At 38.6% G+C, this 18,957-nt stretch overlaps 1 protein-coding gene across 1 annotated transcript; it reads left to right on the top strand.

The window, feature by feature from the left end:
* Window positions 1-331: 331 nt before the first annotated feature.
* On the top strand, window positions 332-18,640 carry LOC140533113 (TRPM8 channel-associated factor 2-like). The gene is made up of 8 exons (XM_072652474.1): window positions 332-434; window positions 3,537-4,164; window positions 5,503-6,494; window positions 6,858-6,952; window positions 8,458-8,671; window positions 9,112-9,345; window positions 13,807-14,144; window positions 16,557-18,640. The coding sequence occupies exons 2-8, from the start codon at window positions 3,548-3,550 to the stop codon at window positions 16,818-16,820; spliced, it is 2,754 nt and encodes a 917-aa protein (XP_072508575.1). The 5' UTR covers window positions 332-434; window positions 3,537-3,547; the 3' UTR covers window positions 16,821-18,640.
* The last annotated feature ends 317 nt before the right edge of the window (window positions 18,641-18,957 follow it).

Raw genomic sequence — 18,957 nt, forward strand, 5'->3', positions numbered from 1 at the left:
GAGCTTAGAATACATGGAAGAGATTAATATGACATAAGGCTAGAAAGGTTGAGTGGCATCAAATGACAATGAGCCTTTATTGCCAGGCTAAGGAATTTAAAAGTTGTTTTTGGGCCCAGAATTATCAAATCATTGAAATATGAATCTTGTAGGTGCATAAGTAAATGATTCAGGGTAGACAGCTGCTGAAAGGTAAGTACAGGTTGACACAGGCCTATCCAGTCAAAGGGCCCTATACCTCTTTCATATCCTCAGTAAAACCTAGTATCATGTCAGAAGCAGGAGGCAACTAAATTTGACTCCTCCTTTTCTTTCCTCCTCCCATTTTTCTTATAACTCCACCCACTCTATCCCTCTTATTTTCAACTCTCCAGGTTTGCTGTTCTTGAGCCACACATCTTCCAAGCCCTGAGCTGAACTTCCAGGATTGAAGGGTGAGTTCCCTTCCCTGAATTTCTCTAGGATGGGAGCAAATTTTCTACCCCACAAAAAAGATAAGCAGGGGAGGGGGAGTGATGACAAGAAAATACTATCTCTATCATTGTTATAGAGAAATTTTTCTTATAGAAGATAATTCGAATTATCCAGCTTTACTCTGGAAGGCAAAACCAAGACAAATGGATGAAGGGTACAAGGAAGCAGATTTGAGTAGAATGTAAGGAAGAATTATTTATCAGCTACAACTGTCCAACAATGGACCTGACTAGGAGTTCCTTATCCCTAGAGATGTTCAAAAAGGGGCTGGATGGCCACCTATTAGGGACATTGTAGAGAGGATACCTATTTCTGACTCTAAAATTGTATGATTCTTCCAAGTTCTTTACATGAGACTGCATAAGACCAGATAACCAATGGTAATAAGAGGCATGTGTGTATCTGTGGGGGCTGGAATGGAATGTGTGTAACATGGATAGTGTGTGTGCTAAAAGAAGAGGAAACATTTGCAGAGAAAGAGGCTCGAGGATGATCTCCTTGTCTTTTACGTTTTCCTCCCTGCCACTCTAATTCTCTGTTTCTCTGCTGTTTTCTTAACCTCTAATCATCTCAGAACTTTTCAGTCAAGATTCAGATATTTTCTTTTTTCTTTTTCAGTAGCAATGAAGTGATATCACAGTTTCTGGTCACATAGCTAGTAAGAGTTAAAACATTAGGGTCAGGATTAAAACATAACTCCCAGTCCTATTCTTCTTCCACAATTTCATGCTAATCTGAGAAATGGTTCAAAAAGTATGTAAGCACACCTATGGGTTCTGAGTGCAGATGCTAGATGCTGGCAGAGAAGCAAAATGTATCTGAGATTTATCTCTTACTTTCGTTATCCAATGAAAATCAGTTTAATTTATATGTTGGTTCTCTCAGCCAGACTGCCTTTTCTCTCTTCTCCTTGCTTTTTTGTTTTGTTTTGTTTTGTGTTTCTGTTTTTTATTTTTTTGTCATGAGATCCATATACTCTCCATCCTGGCAGCTGCTTCAACTTTGATGCAAGGAGAACTGGATATTAGAATACAAGGGAATTCTCTTGTCTTTGTATACAAGACAAAGTTATAAACAAAATGACAGTCAAATTAAGTACATTTGAAATAATTGAATGATAAAATGCAAAGGATAATCATTAATGATTAAAGTTATTTTTGATGCCATTTTCTCTAGTAGAGATGCCTAGCGAATCTGTTCCTTGTCCTATGCTATTTAGGATTTTTATCAGTGACTTGGATAAAAACAGAGGTGAGAATTATAGCTAACACATTGTATAACAGAACTAGAATCTCAAAATATAATCGCTATCTAGAATTCTGGACTTATATAATAAGACAAAATTAAATAAGGATTAATCAAAAGTCTTACACTGCATTTGAGAAAGAAAGAACTCATAAGGAAAGAATGATTTGATAGACAGTTTTTTGTATTCAAGTGATTTAGCAGATACAGGCTTAATATGAGTCATTCTTTTGATATGCCAGCCAAAAATAACTGAGAAGGTCATGGGCAGCTTTGAGAAGAGAATAGTTCTAGTACAAAAAACAATGGAAGACTGCACTATGGTACTATGGCATTATGTTCCATTTTGGATTTGCCACCTTTTAGGAACAACACTGAAAAGCTAGAGAAAATGCAGAAAAGACCAGACAAAATGGTGATGGGTCTACAGATATGCCATAAGAGCATACATTTGTCTACATTTGTAAACAAAGGCTATAATGTTTAACATAGAGAAAAACAGATTCAGAGGGAATATAATAGCAGTCTCTTTGTGTTTGAAGGGTTCTCATACCAAAAAGCACAAAGATTCTTCTTGGCTCAGGGGTCAAGGCTAGGAACAATGGGTAGAAACTCCAAAGAGATGAATTTCAGGTTGATGCATAGGGAGACTTACTACTGTAAGAATTAGGGCTTTCACCAAAGTTGAAAGAAAGTAATATGTTTTTTCTCATTATCGAACTTCAAGCACAAACTAAATGCAAACTCATGAGACACATTGTCAAAGAAATTTGTATACAGGTATGGGTTGGATTTAATGGCCTCTGGTCTGTTTTTAGTTCTGAGATTATCCTGTGAATCTCTACAACTGCTGTCACATTGTTTCACATATGACTATCTATGGTACTACCCATATCAAAACACTATAGACATAAATACATTCAAGAGTGTCAGTGGGATGGCTGATGGAAGAGGTGTTTCACTATTCGCTATTCCTATTCCTTCCTCCTTTCCACTCCCACTGCATCCTGAACTTCTCTGCTGTGTCCTGACTAAATTCATATGAAGAGGAAAGTTGGCTTAATGAAGACAAGACAAAAGAAGAGAAAGAAGCACCAGAGAGGAATGCTTTTAGAGGGAGAAGAACCAAGAGAGTGTAGTAGTGTCAAAGTTAAGGAACTAACAAAGTGGATTTTTTTTCAAGGAGTTTGTCAACTGTTCTAAATGCTGGAGAACATCCAAGAGGATGAGCACTGATAAAATGATTATGGACTCATTTATAACCTTGGAGACTACAATGTCCAAGGAGATAGAGTGTAGAGGAAATAATCTAATTATAGAAGGGCGTTAAGAAGAAAAAGGATGGAAATGAAGTAAAAAGAAATATATGTGTGTGCACACACACATACACACATACAATCCTCTGTGTCCTGGGGCACTGATTACCTATCTTGAGTCACAGATCATAGATCTAGGACAGGTAGGGACCCCAAAGGTCGTTTAATCAAACCCCTCATTTTATAGATGAGGAAACTGAGGCTTAGGGAGATTAAATGAATTGAGCAATCTCAGTTGTCCAGATGTCTAGAACTATTCTGGGCTTGTGATTGTGGCAGCCAAAACAAGAATTGTGGGCTTTTCTGATCTCATGGTCTTGTCATCTTATTCCTTCCTCTTCCCAATTCCCATCACCAGGTAATAATAGACATGATATTTAAAAATAGAATTTCTGATGCAAAAATCCAATTCCATTTCATGTAGTATCATACTGAATCTTTGTTAATGATGTCCTTCAATGATGTCACCAAACTCAGTCTTTATTTTTCTCCCTTTATCAGGTGAAAAAGCCATGGAGATGAATCTCTCAAATGATTTTGAGTGCCTGGTGAAAGGGTTGAACACCTGGGAACTCCCAGGTGGTGTCATCCCTTCCGAACTCCTGATTATTAGTGAAACTTCCTTCCCAGTGCTGGTGAATAGAAGTTACCAGGTCCTCATTGCTGCTTCCCACTATGGTCAGGGCCGCATGGTGGTCCTGTCACATGAATGCTACCTGCAGGATCCCAAGATGGCTCCCTTTCTCCAAAATGCTGTGAAATGGCTCGGTTACTCTGAAGGACTTACTGTTGGGGTGCACAAATCTGTAAACTGTCTGTCTTTTATGCTCTCTGAGGATAACATTAAGGTACAAGATGTTGACGATTTTCAGGACTCGCTGAAGGTTTTCTGCACTGATGTTAATAACATCAATGCCAAACAGCTGATTCAATTTGTGAAGAATGGTGGGGGATTGCTCATTGGAGGCCATGCTTGGCAGTGGGCAGAGGAACATCGTAACAATGTTCTAGACAATTTCCCTGGGAACCATGTGACTAGTGTGGCTGGTATATACTTCACTGGAAACCAAGCAGACACCAGTTTTCTTAAGTTCTATAAGAAGATACCTAAGATTCCTATCATAGTCAAGTAAGTATAATCCCCTGATAGAAGTCTCTGTACCACATGTAAGTCAAATTATGCACCAGTCCCCTACCATCAATCTTCTAGTCTTAGAGAGGAGAGATGCCACCAGTCATGAAACCAGTTTGAATCAACTATATATTTATAAAACTGGCAGAAAGAAGGATATATCATAGAATTTGTTGCCAAATAAACAAGTGGATTGAGTTCATCCAGGAAGGCTACCCAAAGAAAGTAGTCTAAACTTTAATTTGGAGGACAGGAGAGGTAAGATGCCCTATAAGATATACAAAAGCTTGGCAAAGGATGGATGTTGGGAACTGGTCATTTTAACTGGAAAGTTCAGATGGGCTAGGTACAGAAAGTTGGTTCACAGATATAGTATTGGAAGCCATTTAGTTCAACTCTCACATTTTATAGAAGAAGAAATGGAGTAAAGCATCAGAGCCAGTATTTGAATCCAGATCCCTTGACACTAAAAGCCATTGCTCTTTCTACCCTGACATATCTTAAGAGTTAGTTACCTGAGGAACATCAAGATTAAGTGACTTGCTCGGAATTACTTGTCCAATAAACAGTAAGGTAAAACCATTGAACCTATACTCTAAGCCTTTCTCTCTTGATATGATGTATCAGAGACAGGGCCTTGTTGCCTTAAATCAAGAATACATGGTCATTTTCCATCTATAACAAGGCAAGCAAGATAGTTCTTCAGTAGCAGAAGACTTACCTTCTCAGCAACCCTAGGAAATAGACACCTAAGAGGAAGACAGATGATCAGTCTGTTCCCTTCAGAATTAAAGGGGACCAAGGCACACAATTCCCACTGTGGAATCTTTAGGCTTGCTGCAGTGCTTAAAGAATTTCCACTACTACAAAGGAGATGATACTCCCACTGGACCTGTTCAATTCTAGGCACCATATTTTAGGAAAGACATGGATGAGCAGGGTGGTGAAAAACTTCAAGTTTATGGTATATGAGCATCAATTGAAGGAACTAGGATGTTTAGCATGGAGATGAGATTTAGAAGGGATATGATAGCTGTCTTGAAGTATTTGGAGGACTGTCACGTGGAAGAGACATTCAACTTACTCTATTTGTCCCAAGAGGGCAGAATTAAGAGCAATGGATGACCAATGAAGTTACATCTAGCTCTGAAATTCAGTGATACTGTGATTTTGAGTATAAAAAACTGGGAACCCACTTTGATCTGAGCCTTAAAACACAAAGTAAAATCCTTTAATAAGCAATATTCTAAATATTTATCCTAAACTATTTTACCTCCATCTCCACTCCCTTTTTTGGTACCCCTTAAGTACTAAAAGGAAATAAATCTTTTCCAGGTTGGGGGAGGATATCTCCCAAGACCAGAATCAGCTCCTGGATGGAATCTCAGAACTGGACATCTCAGAGGGTGGGATTCCCTCTCAGCTGTTGGTGCATGGGTCTTTGGCTTTCCCTATTGCACTTAATCCCTGCCTTGACTGTGTTGTGGCAGGAGCCCGCTATGGCCTGGGTCGAGTGATAGTTCTTTCTCACGAGAGCTTGCTCTTCTCTTCTAAATTGGGCCCTTTTCTGACCAAGGCTATTCACTGGCTTAAAGGAGGCCAAACAGGCAGAATTGGAGTGGCCCCTGAATGCGAACAGCTACTTGACTGCCTCACTTACAATGGCCTGATTTGTAGTGCAGAAAGCAAACTGACTCCTGACATGAGTGTTTATTGCTGCATGGCCTATAATGACAGGGAGGCCAAGGAAATTCTGGAGTTTGTGGCCGAAGGAGGAGGCTTACTGATAGGAGGCCAAGCCTGGGCATGGTCCCAACAGAACCCAACCAAGAGTGTTTTGAATTACTTTGCTGGCAACCACATCCTCAATCCCTTTGGCATATCTATCCTGAGTCAACGTGTAGAACATGGTCCATTTGGTTGGCCTAGATCTGGGCAAAGCATCTATCATTTCCGTTTAGCTTTGGCCCTGTTCTTTGAAGAGCTAGAATATAAGACTGGAAACTTCCCAAGAAATTGGCAAGAGAAGCTTTTCAGGGATTATTCAGCCTTCCTGAGGATCTCTTCAAAAGAAATCCCCATCTATAACTCTTTACAACAAATGTTAAAGAAGATGATAAAAAAACATAAGCTCCCCATTGTCAACAATGACAACCCATTGTTCAAAACCTTCTGTAAGAGCACTCTGCTCCGCATGGCCTCTGAAGCGGCCCATGTCAGGATGGATCTTTCTTCAAAAATCTACCAATTAGGGTATGAAACTTCCACCACTCACTTATACTCACCAGCAGCCTCTGTCGACATGGAGATGAATCTCACCAGTCACGGTAAGTATGGATCATTGAAAGAAAGCTGGAGTTGGGGGAGGGGAGAACTGTTCATGGGGGGAGGGTAAAAGGAAGAGAGGGCAGGGATCAGTTTGCAGTGGGTGCTGGAAAAAATGATGTAGCTGGATGACCCCAGAAAGATATCTTGGAGTTATATCTGCCACAGATATAGTCTCAATTGTTTTGACTCTTGGAGATCATGAGGGTCTGGATTACACAGAGATAGTAGGGAGCGTACAGTTGGGTAAAGCATAAAAATATTTGAGATTTGAAGAAAGGACTAATTGGGGACTTTTGGAGGCAATGTGAAGACTCTGGATGGGAAGGGAAAAACAAAGAATTACCTGTTCTCCTGATTTTCAGGTGGTGATATTTGGAGAAGTACTGGACTATACCTCCCTGAAGGCTGCACTCTAGATATAACAATACCAAATTCTGCTTGCTGCTCTAATATAAAGGTAACTTCATCAAATAATCCATTCATGTATGGCATTTCTTACATGGGGCATCTAGGTGGTGCAGTGGATAGAGCACCAGTGTAGGAGTCAGGAAGATCTGAGTTCAAATCTCACCTCAGACACTTAACACTCACTAGCTGTGTGACCTTAAGTAAGTCACTTTACCCCACTTGTCTCATCCTGGGTCTTCTCTAGTCATTCTGATCTGGTCACTGGATTCAGATGGCTTTGGAGGAGAAATGAGACTGGTGACTTGCACAGCCCTTCCTCACTCAAAACAAAGTCAAATGCAAGTCATGTCATTATTTCTCTGATGGTATGGTCTTCTTCAGCAATGAAGGATGAATACACTGTTTCTTACATACTTCTACATGGCTATAACCTGCCTTGTTTCTTCACCCCATGACTGTAAACCTAATAAACATATACCCTATACTTTAAATGACTTCCCTTACCAACTACAGCCTCTTTCATTGGGGTCATTTCCACCACAACTGATTCTCTCTTGTCTAGATAGGTATGCCTTTTTTTCTTTGTCTTTTTAATCACCCGCCATTTAGATTCTTAGGAGTCATTCTTCAAAGACACAGACCATCACCAGGAGAATATTTGTGTTTAAAAAATGGGTTGTGTAAAAAAACATTGGCCTAGGATCCCTGGACATGATGTACAGTTTCCCAAATGTGTGGCAACTCACTCATCTCTTATTTATGCATAGGCAGCACCTATCCAATATATATTACTAAGTCACTTCACTGTGTGATGCCCAACCAATGCATGACCTATTCAAGATAAGCTACATTCTTCATGCACTTTGTTTTTCCTGTGTGGAGTCCATAGTCAAGTGTTTTTTGACCGTGAATTTTATTGAGTAGGATCCATTATGCTCAGGAATTGATTATATCATCATAAAGTTACCCACCAAAAAGAGCATTTAAAGAAAATTTCATTATCCATGAGGAATCCCTCTTCCATCTGGAATATGAGGAGGACACATATCATCCATGACAATGAAAAACAAATTTGGTTAACATTATCTTCCTGTTTTCATACCTTACTTAACACTAATGTTCCAAGTACCATTTGACAATGTTATTTCTGTAACTTCTACTAACAAGGCATCATTTAAGGTTTTCAGCAGATGCTTGAGACAGTTCTTTGGAATGGAAGCTTCAAGACTATATTTTATTTTTCTGAGTCTAATACTGCTTTCAAAGCCTTTGCAACTTGGTATATGCATGCGGCATAGTCACTGAGAAAACCCAAATTTTCTACACCCCACCAGGAGGCAATGTTAAATCTGACTTTGTTGAGGTTGAAGCTATTCTGACATTTTTTTCAAGTCTATTTACTCTTGAAGTGACTTGTTCCCCAGCTCTGCTTCTCACTATTTATAGGGAGACTAGTCATACACAATTCCTCCTCTAACACACACTTACACACAAAGACAAATACACATAGGTTAGATTCAATATGCTTCATAGTTTTCCCTTCTGACTACCCAGGTACAAATTGGCTGCCATAGTGATGACCTGATGGAGCATGGTAAGACAGTCAGAGCACCTGTAGTTGTTTACCAAAGTTACTTGGATAAGCAAGATAACTCAATCTCCAGCCTCTGGGGTGGCCTTGTCTATATTGCTGTACCCAATGGCTGTTCTTTGGGAAATACATCTATCACCTTCACTGGAGCTATACCTGCCCCTCGCTTCATACTTGGTGAGTAAAGGTCTCAAGGGAGACAAAAAATAGAGACAGTCACGTATGAGTTATAAACTTGATAATAAATAAGGTGGAAGTCATGGCTTGGTAAAGAAGAGTAACATTGGCATTTTGGAATGGGATAGAGATGGATCATCTTGCTAGAGTGGAAAGGAGACTGTATTTGCAGTAGCTTCTTATGAGACCAAAAATAAGTCACAATCTCTCTGACCCTCAGCTTCCTCATTCAAGAATCACTCAGTGTTCTCTAAGGCGTCATCTGGCCCTCAAAGCCAAGATTCCAAGACTGAGGGAAAAGGATGAGGGAGCACAATAAGCTCTTTGATATATATTTTATGCCCTGTGTGCCTTTTCCCTAATGGGGTACAAATTTCAAATGTGCCCAGGAGGTGGAGTAAATGAAGTTCAGGATTCATAACCTCATGATCTCTTCTCAGGAAAGACATCTGTGGAAGAATGGAAGAATTCTATCTGCCACTATCCAGCGCCATGGGGGGAGCTGGAAGCAGAGAGCATTATCCTGACAGTGCCAACTAGAAATCTAAAATGTCTAGAGAACCCTGCTCCAGTGCTGCACCTCTGGAATAAGATGACAGAAGCCGTAGCCACACTTGGAGGCAAGCCATTTACTCAACATGAGAGAATTGTGACTGATGTGCAAATCGCACATGGTAGGTGCTCTGGAGCCTGGGATGGGGAATGATCTGAGCTTGCAATAAGTAAAATGAACACTATTCAATGAATGGCTTTTGGTCACCTTGTATGTGTAAGGAATTATAGAATTATGAGGGAGGAGGACAGGAGAAAGAGAGAACAATAGGACCATAGATTGAGAGTTGGAAAGCATCTTAGAGTCCATCTAGACCAATCTCATTTATTTCGCAGATGAGGAAATTGAGGCCCATAAAAGTTAGTAATTTGTATGAGGTCACAAAAGTCATAACTGATAGAATAAGAAAAGCTGAGTCCTCTGACTACAAATTTCTTTCCAATGGACATCACTGTCTCCCAGAGAGTGTGAAGTAGTATGTCACCTCAAATTCAAATTACATATACATTTTAAGTTATTAGTATGAAAACTAGACATAAAGCCAGAATAGGTGGATGGAAACAAGGAGACAGGTTAAAGTCCCAGATCTTTTCCATGTAAGAGTGACCCAAAGCAAATATTTCACTTCATTCCATTGAAACTGTTTCTTTACTGACAAAATTAGAGGGTTTTGATTAGACAATCTTTAAAGGTCCTTTGTCTATATTTTTAAAGGCTTGTTATTCTAATTATATTTTCATCCAAACCTAGAAAGTGTATAACATTTCTGGGGGATATAGGAATCTACAGATAGGGCAAGTGGGAAATGGGATGAGCATGAAGTAAGATCCTTGGGATAAGGTATATTCTGTTTTTAGAGATGGAACAATTTAGTTTAAGAGAAAAGGCAAAACATTTACTTAAATGACACATGACAAATTCCATAAAGCAATATGATCAAATAGGTAGTACAGTACCTCTTTCTTTCATTCATTCTTCTTCCTCTCTCCTCCTAAATTAGGGATTTTCCAACATGTTGTCTTATTTCAAGGGTGTGGAACCGGCTGCCTTTGAGGCCACATGTGGCCTTGTAGGTCCTCGAGTGAGGCCTTTTGACTGGCTCCAAGTTTTACAGAACAAATCCTTTCACTAAGGGGATTTGTTCTGTGAAGTTTGAATTTAGGCAAAGGGCTGCACTTGGAACCCAGAGGGCCACATGTGGCCTCCAGGCCACAGGTTCCCCACCCTAGTTCATCTCTCCTTTCTCTCAAAATTATCATCTCTAAAAAACTATTATCTTTAAAAATTTGGCAATCATTTCCAGTCCCATAACTTCAGTTGCAAAATCTAAACAGAAGGCTTCCAAACAAAAAAGTCCTTTAATGTCTTGTCCAGCTCTAGTTCCACATGTCTAACTCGCAGGTAGGTATCTCTACATGAATGTCAATAGATGAAAAACTAATGTCATCATATTTTCCCCTATATCCTCCTTTCTCTTAATGTCCTTATTTCTGCTTATGAAACCACCTTCCCCCAGCAAGCCCAACCTTAGAATCTTAAATCTTAAATCTTATAGATCTTTGACTCTTTACTCTTCTGCACCCAAACATTCTATGAAATTGCAAGCCATGCCAATTCTTCCTGCACAGTATCTCTAACAGTTGTTCTCTCATCTGCACTCTTCTTTCTAGTCCAGATCCTTATCATCTCTCAAAAGAATTATTGTAATAGATTCCTAAATAAATTCCTGAATACATTCACTGCCTCTAGCCAATTCCCTTTCCAATCAATCCTTCAAACTGATGCTCAAGTGGTTTTCCTAATGTACCACTCTAAGTATGCCACTTGTATGCAAAATCTTCAGTAAGTCAAGATCTCAGATATCTTAACACAAGTCATCCTCAAAAAAACAGGAAAATTCTCAGAAAGTTCTGTTAAGGGCACTGCAATCCTTGACTTGGTGAAAGATTTTTCACAGGATTCCATAGAATTTTGAATTAAAAGGGAGCTTTTTAGCTTGCAAATGTAAAAACTGAAGCCTAGAGAAATGAAGATGATACAAAGTGACTGATAGCAGATCACCCTTTCCACGGTGTCCTCTACACATAAGACCTTGGAGAGCATATAGCACAGCCTGATGAATGAGATTTCCCTGGGGATTCATGCAACAAATGGGAATACAACCCCAGGCATACAAGAGCCATATCATTCTTCCATGAAGAGATCTCACCTGGTTCTCTTGTTCTTCCTCCCTTCCTCCCTCCCAAACACCTTGACCTACCACTGAAGTATAATGGGTCAGCCAAAACACAAATCAAGACGTTAAAGTTCTCCTTTATTTGATGTGTAGCTTACAAGCAACCTTGGAATGAAGAAGAGGCTGGTGTTCCTTATTGGCAAAAACTGCTGCCCTTCTCCTTCACATATCAGCAACCCTTACTAACTGTGAAACCACAAAGGCCATTGTCCAACAAATAGATTAATGCATGAATTATTTAAAATAGACAGTATATAATAAATATAGTCTTTAGCCTGGAATTCAAGACCCTTAACAATCTGGTTCTAACCTGCCTTTCAAGCATTACTTCACACTAATCTCCTTTACAAATCTAATTTATTGCTCCATGCCTAGAATGGGGAAAAACAATTCTTCCCCCTATTTCTGTTAGACAAAATGAAACTCTTCTTTCAAGAGCCAAATCAGGAGTCATTTCTTCCATGGAACTTTCTCTAATCTGCTTCACTGCCTAATCTGCTCTATTCCTCCTCAAATTTCTTTTTGTTCTGCATACTTTTGATACCTTTATTTACAACAGTGTGACTTTACAAGGATTCTCTCCCCAAGAGAATCAATATATTCTTGTAACAGAGTACAGTTAAGCAAAACAAAACAATTTGCCAAGACATGCTATGCCATATCTAACAACACATACTTCATTTTGTAGCAGTGGCCTTCCCTGTGTAGACAGGAAGAAGGCATTTTTCAAAACCAGACCTCTGAAATAAAGGTTAGTCACTACTTGGATCAGAGTTCTGGCATATCTTTCAGGCATGCATTCTTCGTTTGTTGGGGTCATTTTGTAGACTGATTCTTGTTGCTTCATTGTATATTAATCCATGCAAGTCTTACTTCTAAGTTCATGCAAATAGTTTCTTTGAATCCTAAATATCCATCCTTCCTTGTGACAAAATAACATTTCATTATATTTATACACCAAAATTTATTCAACCATTCTTCTATTGATGAGCACTTTGCTTCTACTTCTCCTCCTCCACACAAAGTACTGCTGTAAATATTTTTGCATATATGGAAGCTTTTCTTAGTCTTTGATTTTCTGGAGACATATGTTCAGTAAGAATGATATTATTGGTTGCAAGAATATTTAGAATTGAGTGACTTTTTCAATATAATTTCAAATCATTTTCTAAAGTCAAACCAATTCACAGCTCTGCTAATTGTTCATAAGTATGCCTGACTTTCCACAACCCCTCCAGCATTTACCATTTTCACCTTTTGTCTTTGACAATTTTTCAGTTTAATAGAGGTTGAGCTGTTTTAATTGTCATTCCTCTCACTATTAGTGGTCTGGACCAGAGGTGAGGAACCTGTGGCCTTAAGATCACATGTGATCTTCTAGGTCCTTGGACACAGCCTTTTGACTGAGTCAAAGTTTTACAGAACAAATCCTTTTATTAAGGGCATTTGTTCTGTGAAGTCTGGATTCAGAGAAAGGGCTACATTTGAGGACCTAAAGGGTTACATGTGACTTTAAGGCCACAGGTTCCCTACCCTTGGACTCTGAACATTATTTAGTTATTGATAGTTTGCATTTCTTCTCTGAAAAACTGTGTATTTCTATCATTAGCCCATGTTTCTACTTGATGTTCTATCAGTTCCCTATATTGTTTGTTTGGATATCATTGGTCAAAGGTATTTGCAGTGGAAATTTAAAAAACAAAACAAAACATCAATAGCTTTCTTTTTTCAAGCTGCATAAATTCGGTTCATTTGAAAGTTTTTTAGAATTTAGATAATCTGTTTAAAACAATGTGGTGTAGAGTATAGATAACTGGCCTTCAGGAAGATATGGATTCAGTTCCCATACTAGCGGTGTGATACTGGGCTAGTCATTTAATCAGGCTATATTCCAGGTCACTTTTTAAGACAGAAAGTCACAGAGAAAGAACCTGTCTTTCTTAGTAGAAGAAATTACTTTCTGGGAATTCCCTATATATAAAAAATCACAGATTTGGTTTTAAAAAAATATATTTTATGATCGCTTCCATCCCTTATTCATCTAAGGATTTTATCACCATCCATAGTTGATCTTCTTCAAAATTTTCACAGAAATTTTGACATCTCCTATACAAGTGACTCAATCTGTCTTACATCATTGTTGTTTCTGTGTATATCTTATCCCCAGTATTAAATTATTTAGCTCTTTGAGAATTGTCTCACCTTTATATTCTCAGTGTCTTGGTCACTGCCTCACACAGACCTGGTCATTAACAAATATGGGTTGAAATGAATAACTTGGAGGTGGAGGGGAAGAGAGCTTTTGTATGTGAACTCTTAACCCCTTTTTTCCTTCCCTGAATCTAGGTTGGATGCATGCAGGGTACCCTATCATGGGCCACCTGGATATTGTGGATCAACTGCTCTCTGAAGAAAGAATAAGGAGAAAGGGTTTGTGGGATCCCATTCATGAGCTGGGTTGTAACCAAAAATGTAATGCTTGGGATATCCCCCAACATACCACTGATCCTATCTGCAAACTCTGGCCTATCTACGTGAATGAAACAGTTTTGAACATCTCCCGGAACCAAGTACACCCTGCCCTGAAGCCTGTAGAACGACAAAGGAGATTGAAAGAATATCAGGAAAATGGGGCTTCCTTGTCAAAGTGGTGTGGTTGGACGGCCCTAGAGACATATCTGCAGGTACTACACAAGAATGGAGAGTGCAGGATAGGAAATAGAGAGGGAAGAACTTCACATTTGTGGTTCAATTTGGTGCCCCTGAGAGATTTCCCCTTTACCCATCCAACTAAGCCATGGAAATGATACTTGGTCTGGCGCAAGTATGATCTATTGCATCTTGCTGACTACCTTTCTGTGCCTCTGGAACTAATGACCTTGGATGTGAATCCCAAATATAATGAGATATATAAATGAATAGATGGAAAGTAGTTTGAAAAGTTGGAGGTGGAGGAAGAGTGCAGGTCAGGGAGAGGTCAAATAAGTAGGTAGAATAAAAGGATCTGATGAGTGCCAATGTTACATAGTGGATATAAAACTGAACTTCTAGTCAGGAAGAGCAAAGTTCAAGTCCTACTTCTAACACCTACAAGCTATGTGATCCTAGGCAAGTCACTTAATCTCTCAGTGCCCCCAAGGAACTTTTTAAGATTATAAACTGAAGAGTAGTTGAAGATTTGCATTATAAGTAGGCATTTTTAGTTGATTACAAATCTCCTGAAACTTTAGAGAAATTTTAGCTCCTTACTTCCCTCTCATATAAGGGAAAGCACCAATTTCATTTTATAGAAAATAACTTGAACAACTATTACTGGTCATGAAATTACTGATTCTACTTGGCAGCATCTCAGTTTATACATTATTATGTGACTTCTCTGGACATCTTAATTGAGATGGGCCAGAAGTCTGACCTGGTCTGTTCTAGAAAGATGTCAAGAAAATTTCAGGCATGCATAGCCCTGGAGACCCCCCAGGAGGGGAATCCACAGAGTATGGTAAAAAATAGCACTGAATTTATAGTCAGGGGACCAGGCTTTGAATCCTAGTTATGTCAGTTACTACCTGTTCAATCTTGAACAAGTCATTTAACCTCTCTGGACCTCAATTTCCTCATCTGTAAAATGATGAAGCTTGCTCTAAGGTTCTTTAAACCTGTAATTCTATGATAATGTAGATGAGATAATCCTGTGGTCACCATGGTGGCTATAATCCAGAAATCAAGTACAGGGCAGAAAGGCTCCATTCAGAATATATCACCTGACAAAAGAATAGGATGGGTAAGATAACCAAAAGATTTTTATAGGAAAACTAACACTCCCCATGAAACAGATGAACCAGAATGTTACCATTGGTTAGTCAGAACATTCTCTTCTTAGTAAGGAAAACTACTTGGAAAAACAAATTAACATTGCTCAATGAAGTCAATAAGAGAAACTGAATATCTTCAAAGGGTATTTTCATGAAAACCTGATGAGCATTCCTTTCCAACTCAAGTTTTGTGTGTGTATGTGTGTGTGTGTGTGTGTATGCATGCACATACACATGCATATGCATATAGAAAAATTATATAGATATATATCTTAGTAATATACATATACAGATGTGTCTCATAATGCATATACATCACTCACTAGATACATATGAATATATGCATATATATTATATCATATATGTTGTATATATATACATATATACAAATAGACATGAGAGACACAGAGAAAGACAAAAGAGAGAGACATGAGACAGAGTGTCACCTGTATACCAGAGGTTCATTTAGTAATGTCACAGAACATTCTTACACTCCTGTATTGACAAAGCTAGAGACATACATCTTTCCAATAATACATTTTTCCACAATATTCTCTCCAATATTCCCAACACTTTTACTATCACAAATTCTTTATCTGATTGCCTTAAGAAGTACTTTCTGAAACTGCTACCCACTTCCAAAGAGAGAAATAATGAACTTTGAATGTCATTTCAAGCACATTTTTTAACTTAATTTTTATTGTTTTATTTTGTTCATAGTTTCTTTTGCAACATGGCTAATGTGAAAATGCTTTGTATGACTTCACACGTATATTTGACATCAAATTGCTTACCATCTCAAAGGGGGTAGGGGAGAAAAATTTGAAACTTGAAAATTATTTAAGTGATGGTTAAAATATTTTTACAGGTAATTGGCAAATATTTAATGATTTTTTTTTAATTTAAAAGAGAAGGGCTCCATCCCTGATGAATTCCTTTAGGCACAATTTTGACTCCATGACATGAATGCTCCTTTCTCATACTCCTCAACTTGTCAAATTTTTACCAAGATCTAGTTTCTGGGGGAGGGGGAGAGTGGACTGTAATGTATGATGTCACATGCTTAAGGCTGTTATTGAAAAGCGGTTATCAGCATTTGAAATCCTCTTCAATGTGGATTTCAAGGTTCCATGAGCATTTATCTACAAATTGCTTCATTATATATAAGAAGAATGGAAACATGGGTCAAGGTAAAGAAAGCTTGTTACTCTACCCAAAATGAATTCAATAATATCAATGTGCTGAGCTGGGAACTAGATACTTCATCTTGTTCTCTCTTCCTTTCAGCTACAGGAAGCTTTTGGCTGGGACCCTTTCATCCAAGTCTTCAAACAGTATCAACAATCGTCTGAAGTGCCTGGGTACAATGACTACAAAATGAATATGTGGGCGACAAAATTCTCTCATCAGGTGCAGAAGAATTTGGTTCCTTTCTTTAGGGCCTGGGGCTGGCCTATTCGGAGGGAAGTGGCTACTGCCATTGGTTATTTGCCTGAGTGGAAAGAGAACCCCATGAAAATGTATGGCCATGAGAATTTAAGGGATATGTAGTAAGCCTGGGATATGCCTATAACAGGAAACTATGAAAGATACAGTTTCTAATTCTTTGCCTTTGGTCCTTCAGTTCTTTGTGAAATCAAATTGTAGTGAACAAGGAAATTTTCTTCCCATTTTTTTTCACAGGTAATGGCTCAAGACATAGCCCAAAATGGTATTAAGATTTTTTTCCATGGAGATTTTTGGGTGACTTTTAGAGGCTGGCCACCAAATTCCTTTCTGATAGTTGATCTGGGTACTCTGTAACTAAGTAAGAAGCTTGGTTTTATGATTCAGGATCATTAGCTTTACTTCACTGAAGGAAATGGCTTTCAGAATTCTGAGCATTCTATCTGAGTTTTTCTTTTTGACTAGATATCCTAAGAGTTCTGGGTACAGTGCTAAACTGAGACACAAAATTAGTGTAAAAGAAGAACTTCACCTTTCTCTTTATCATAGCTAGTTCATTCCCAAGCTCCACCATCTTCCACCTTGTCCTATACAGTGGTAGTCCTCTTATTTCTCACAAAAAATACTGAAAGTGACACTTAGACCTCTGATGCACCTTTCAACTCAATGCCTCAACAGAGTAGTGCCATGACCTGACCTCTGAAGAAGTCTAGATCTAAACTCCTTAGAGATCAATTCTTTAAATTCAGTTTATGTTGGCAGTTGACTCAGAGTATGTCATCCTACACATGTGAAAGGTCATTGCCATTAGAGTGGGAAAGAATTAATTTAACTCTTCTCAGCAGGTCCCACATTGGTGAAGCTTTCTTGAACATAGAGAGGAAGAGAATTTTTATCACATCCTACTTTATGGCAAACTTATTTGTTTCTATATGGTGCATTTTCCCTGGCTGTCTCCCATGCTTCAAATATACTTCTTCCTCCACTCTGCATCCTGGATTCCCTGGCTTCTTTCAGGTCTTAGCTAAAATCCCACATTCCATTAGAAGCCTTTCCCAGTCTCTCCTTAGTGCTAGTTCCTTCTCTCTTTGGGCTATTTCTAATTATCCTATAGACAAATTGGAAAAAAAATTGTATCCACTTGTTTGTAGATCATTGTTTGCCTACATTTCCCTCCTCAGACTTTGAGCTCTGTAAAAGCAGGAACTGTCTTTTGCCTTTCTTTGTTTCCTTAGCAGTTAACACAGTGCCTATTACGTAGTAGGCACTTAATAAATGCTCATTGACTGACTGACTGTATATGCTCTATAGCTGCCCTTTGTGGAAAACCACAATCATTGCAGGTTCAAAATTGTGGGTGAACCACAGGGCAGTAGATTGAAGCATAGCAACTACAAATAGACTGCAGCCTATTACCAATAATGTCTGGTGCATACGGAATCACTTAATTTCCCTGTGCCTCAGTTTTCTCTTCTGTTAAATGAAAGAGTTGGATTCAATAGCCTCTAAGACACCTTCCAACTCTAAATCTATACTATGATCTTGAGTGGCCTAAGGAAAGGTATGAATGAAGAAAGAAGTGGGATGATCATGAAGAAAGAGTAAGAACAGCCACAGTATAGTAATAGTATGCAAAAACTGTTTAAAAGAAAACCTAGAGGAAAACATCCAGCCTCTATTTAAGATTTAATGGAGGACATGGACAAGAATAGCACAGGATGAGACAACATGGATGTGTTACAATAAGCACCATGATGGGGGTGGGGATAGGGTACCCATATCAACAAAATCATAAATCTATTCTGTCTATTGGACTGAAACCTCTTGAGAGCAAGGACCCTGGTTTTTTCATCTTTGCATTCAGCACCTAACATGTAGTATGTAATAACCAGTTTTTACTGAATTAAAATGAAAATGAATGATTCTTTACTGCCTCCTTTTCTTGAATTGCATATTTCTCCCCAACTCCCAAGATCCAGTTTTATCTTGGTGTTGAATACAAGAAATTTTTTCTTCTTTTGTCTAAAGACTAGGCAACTACACTCCAACTTACCAAGTCCCTTCTTTCTCATACCATATTTTTTCAAAAAACATTTCTCTTGGTTCCAGCCCCTCTTTCCTATAGTCCCAAATATACTCATGACAGACCATTTCATGTACATTCTCAAAAGAACTTTAGCACCTACCACTAGTTACAGTGAAATTCAGATGCTGGATCTTTTCCCCTCCTCAACACGTTTCT

This window comes from Notamacropus eugenii, chromosome 3 (genome assembly GCF_028372415.1).
Source record: "Notamacropus eugenii isolate mMacEug1 chromosome 3, mMacEug1.pri_v2, whole genome shotgun sequence".
In the NCBI taxonomy this organism is placed as follows: Eukaryota; Metazoa; Chordata; class Mammalia; order Diprotodontia; family Macropodidae; genus Notamacropus; species Notamacropus eugenii.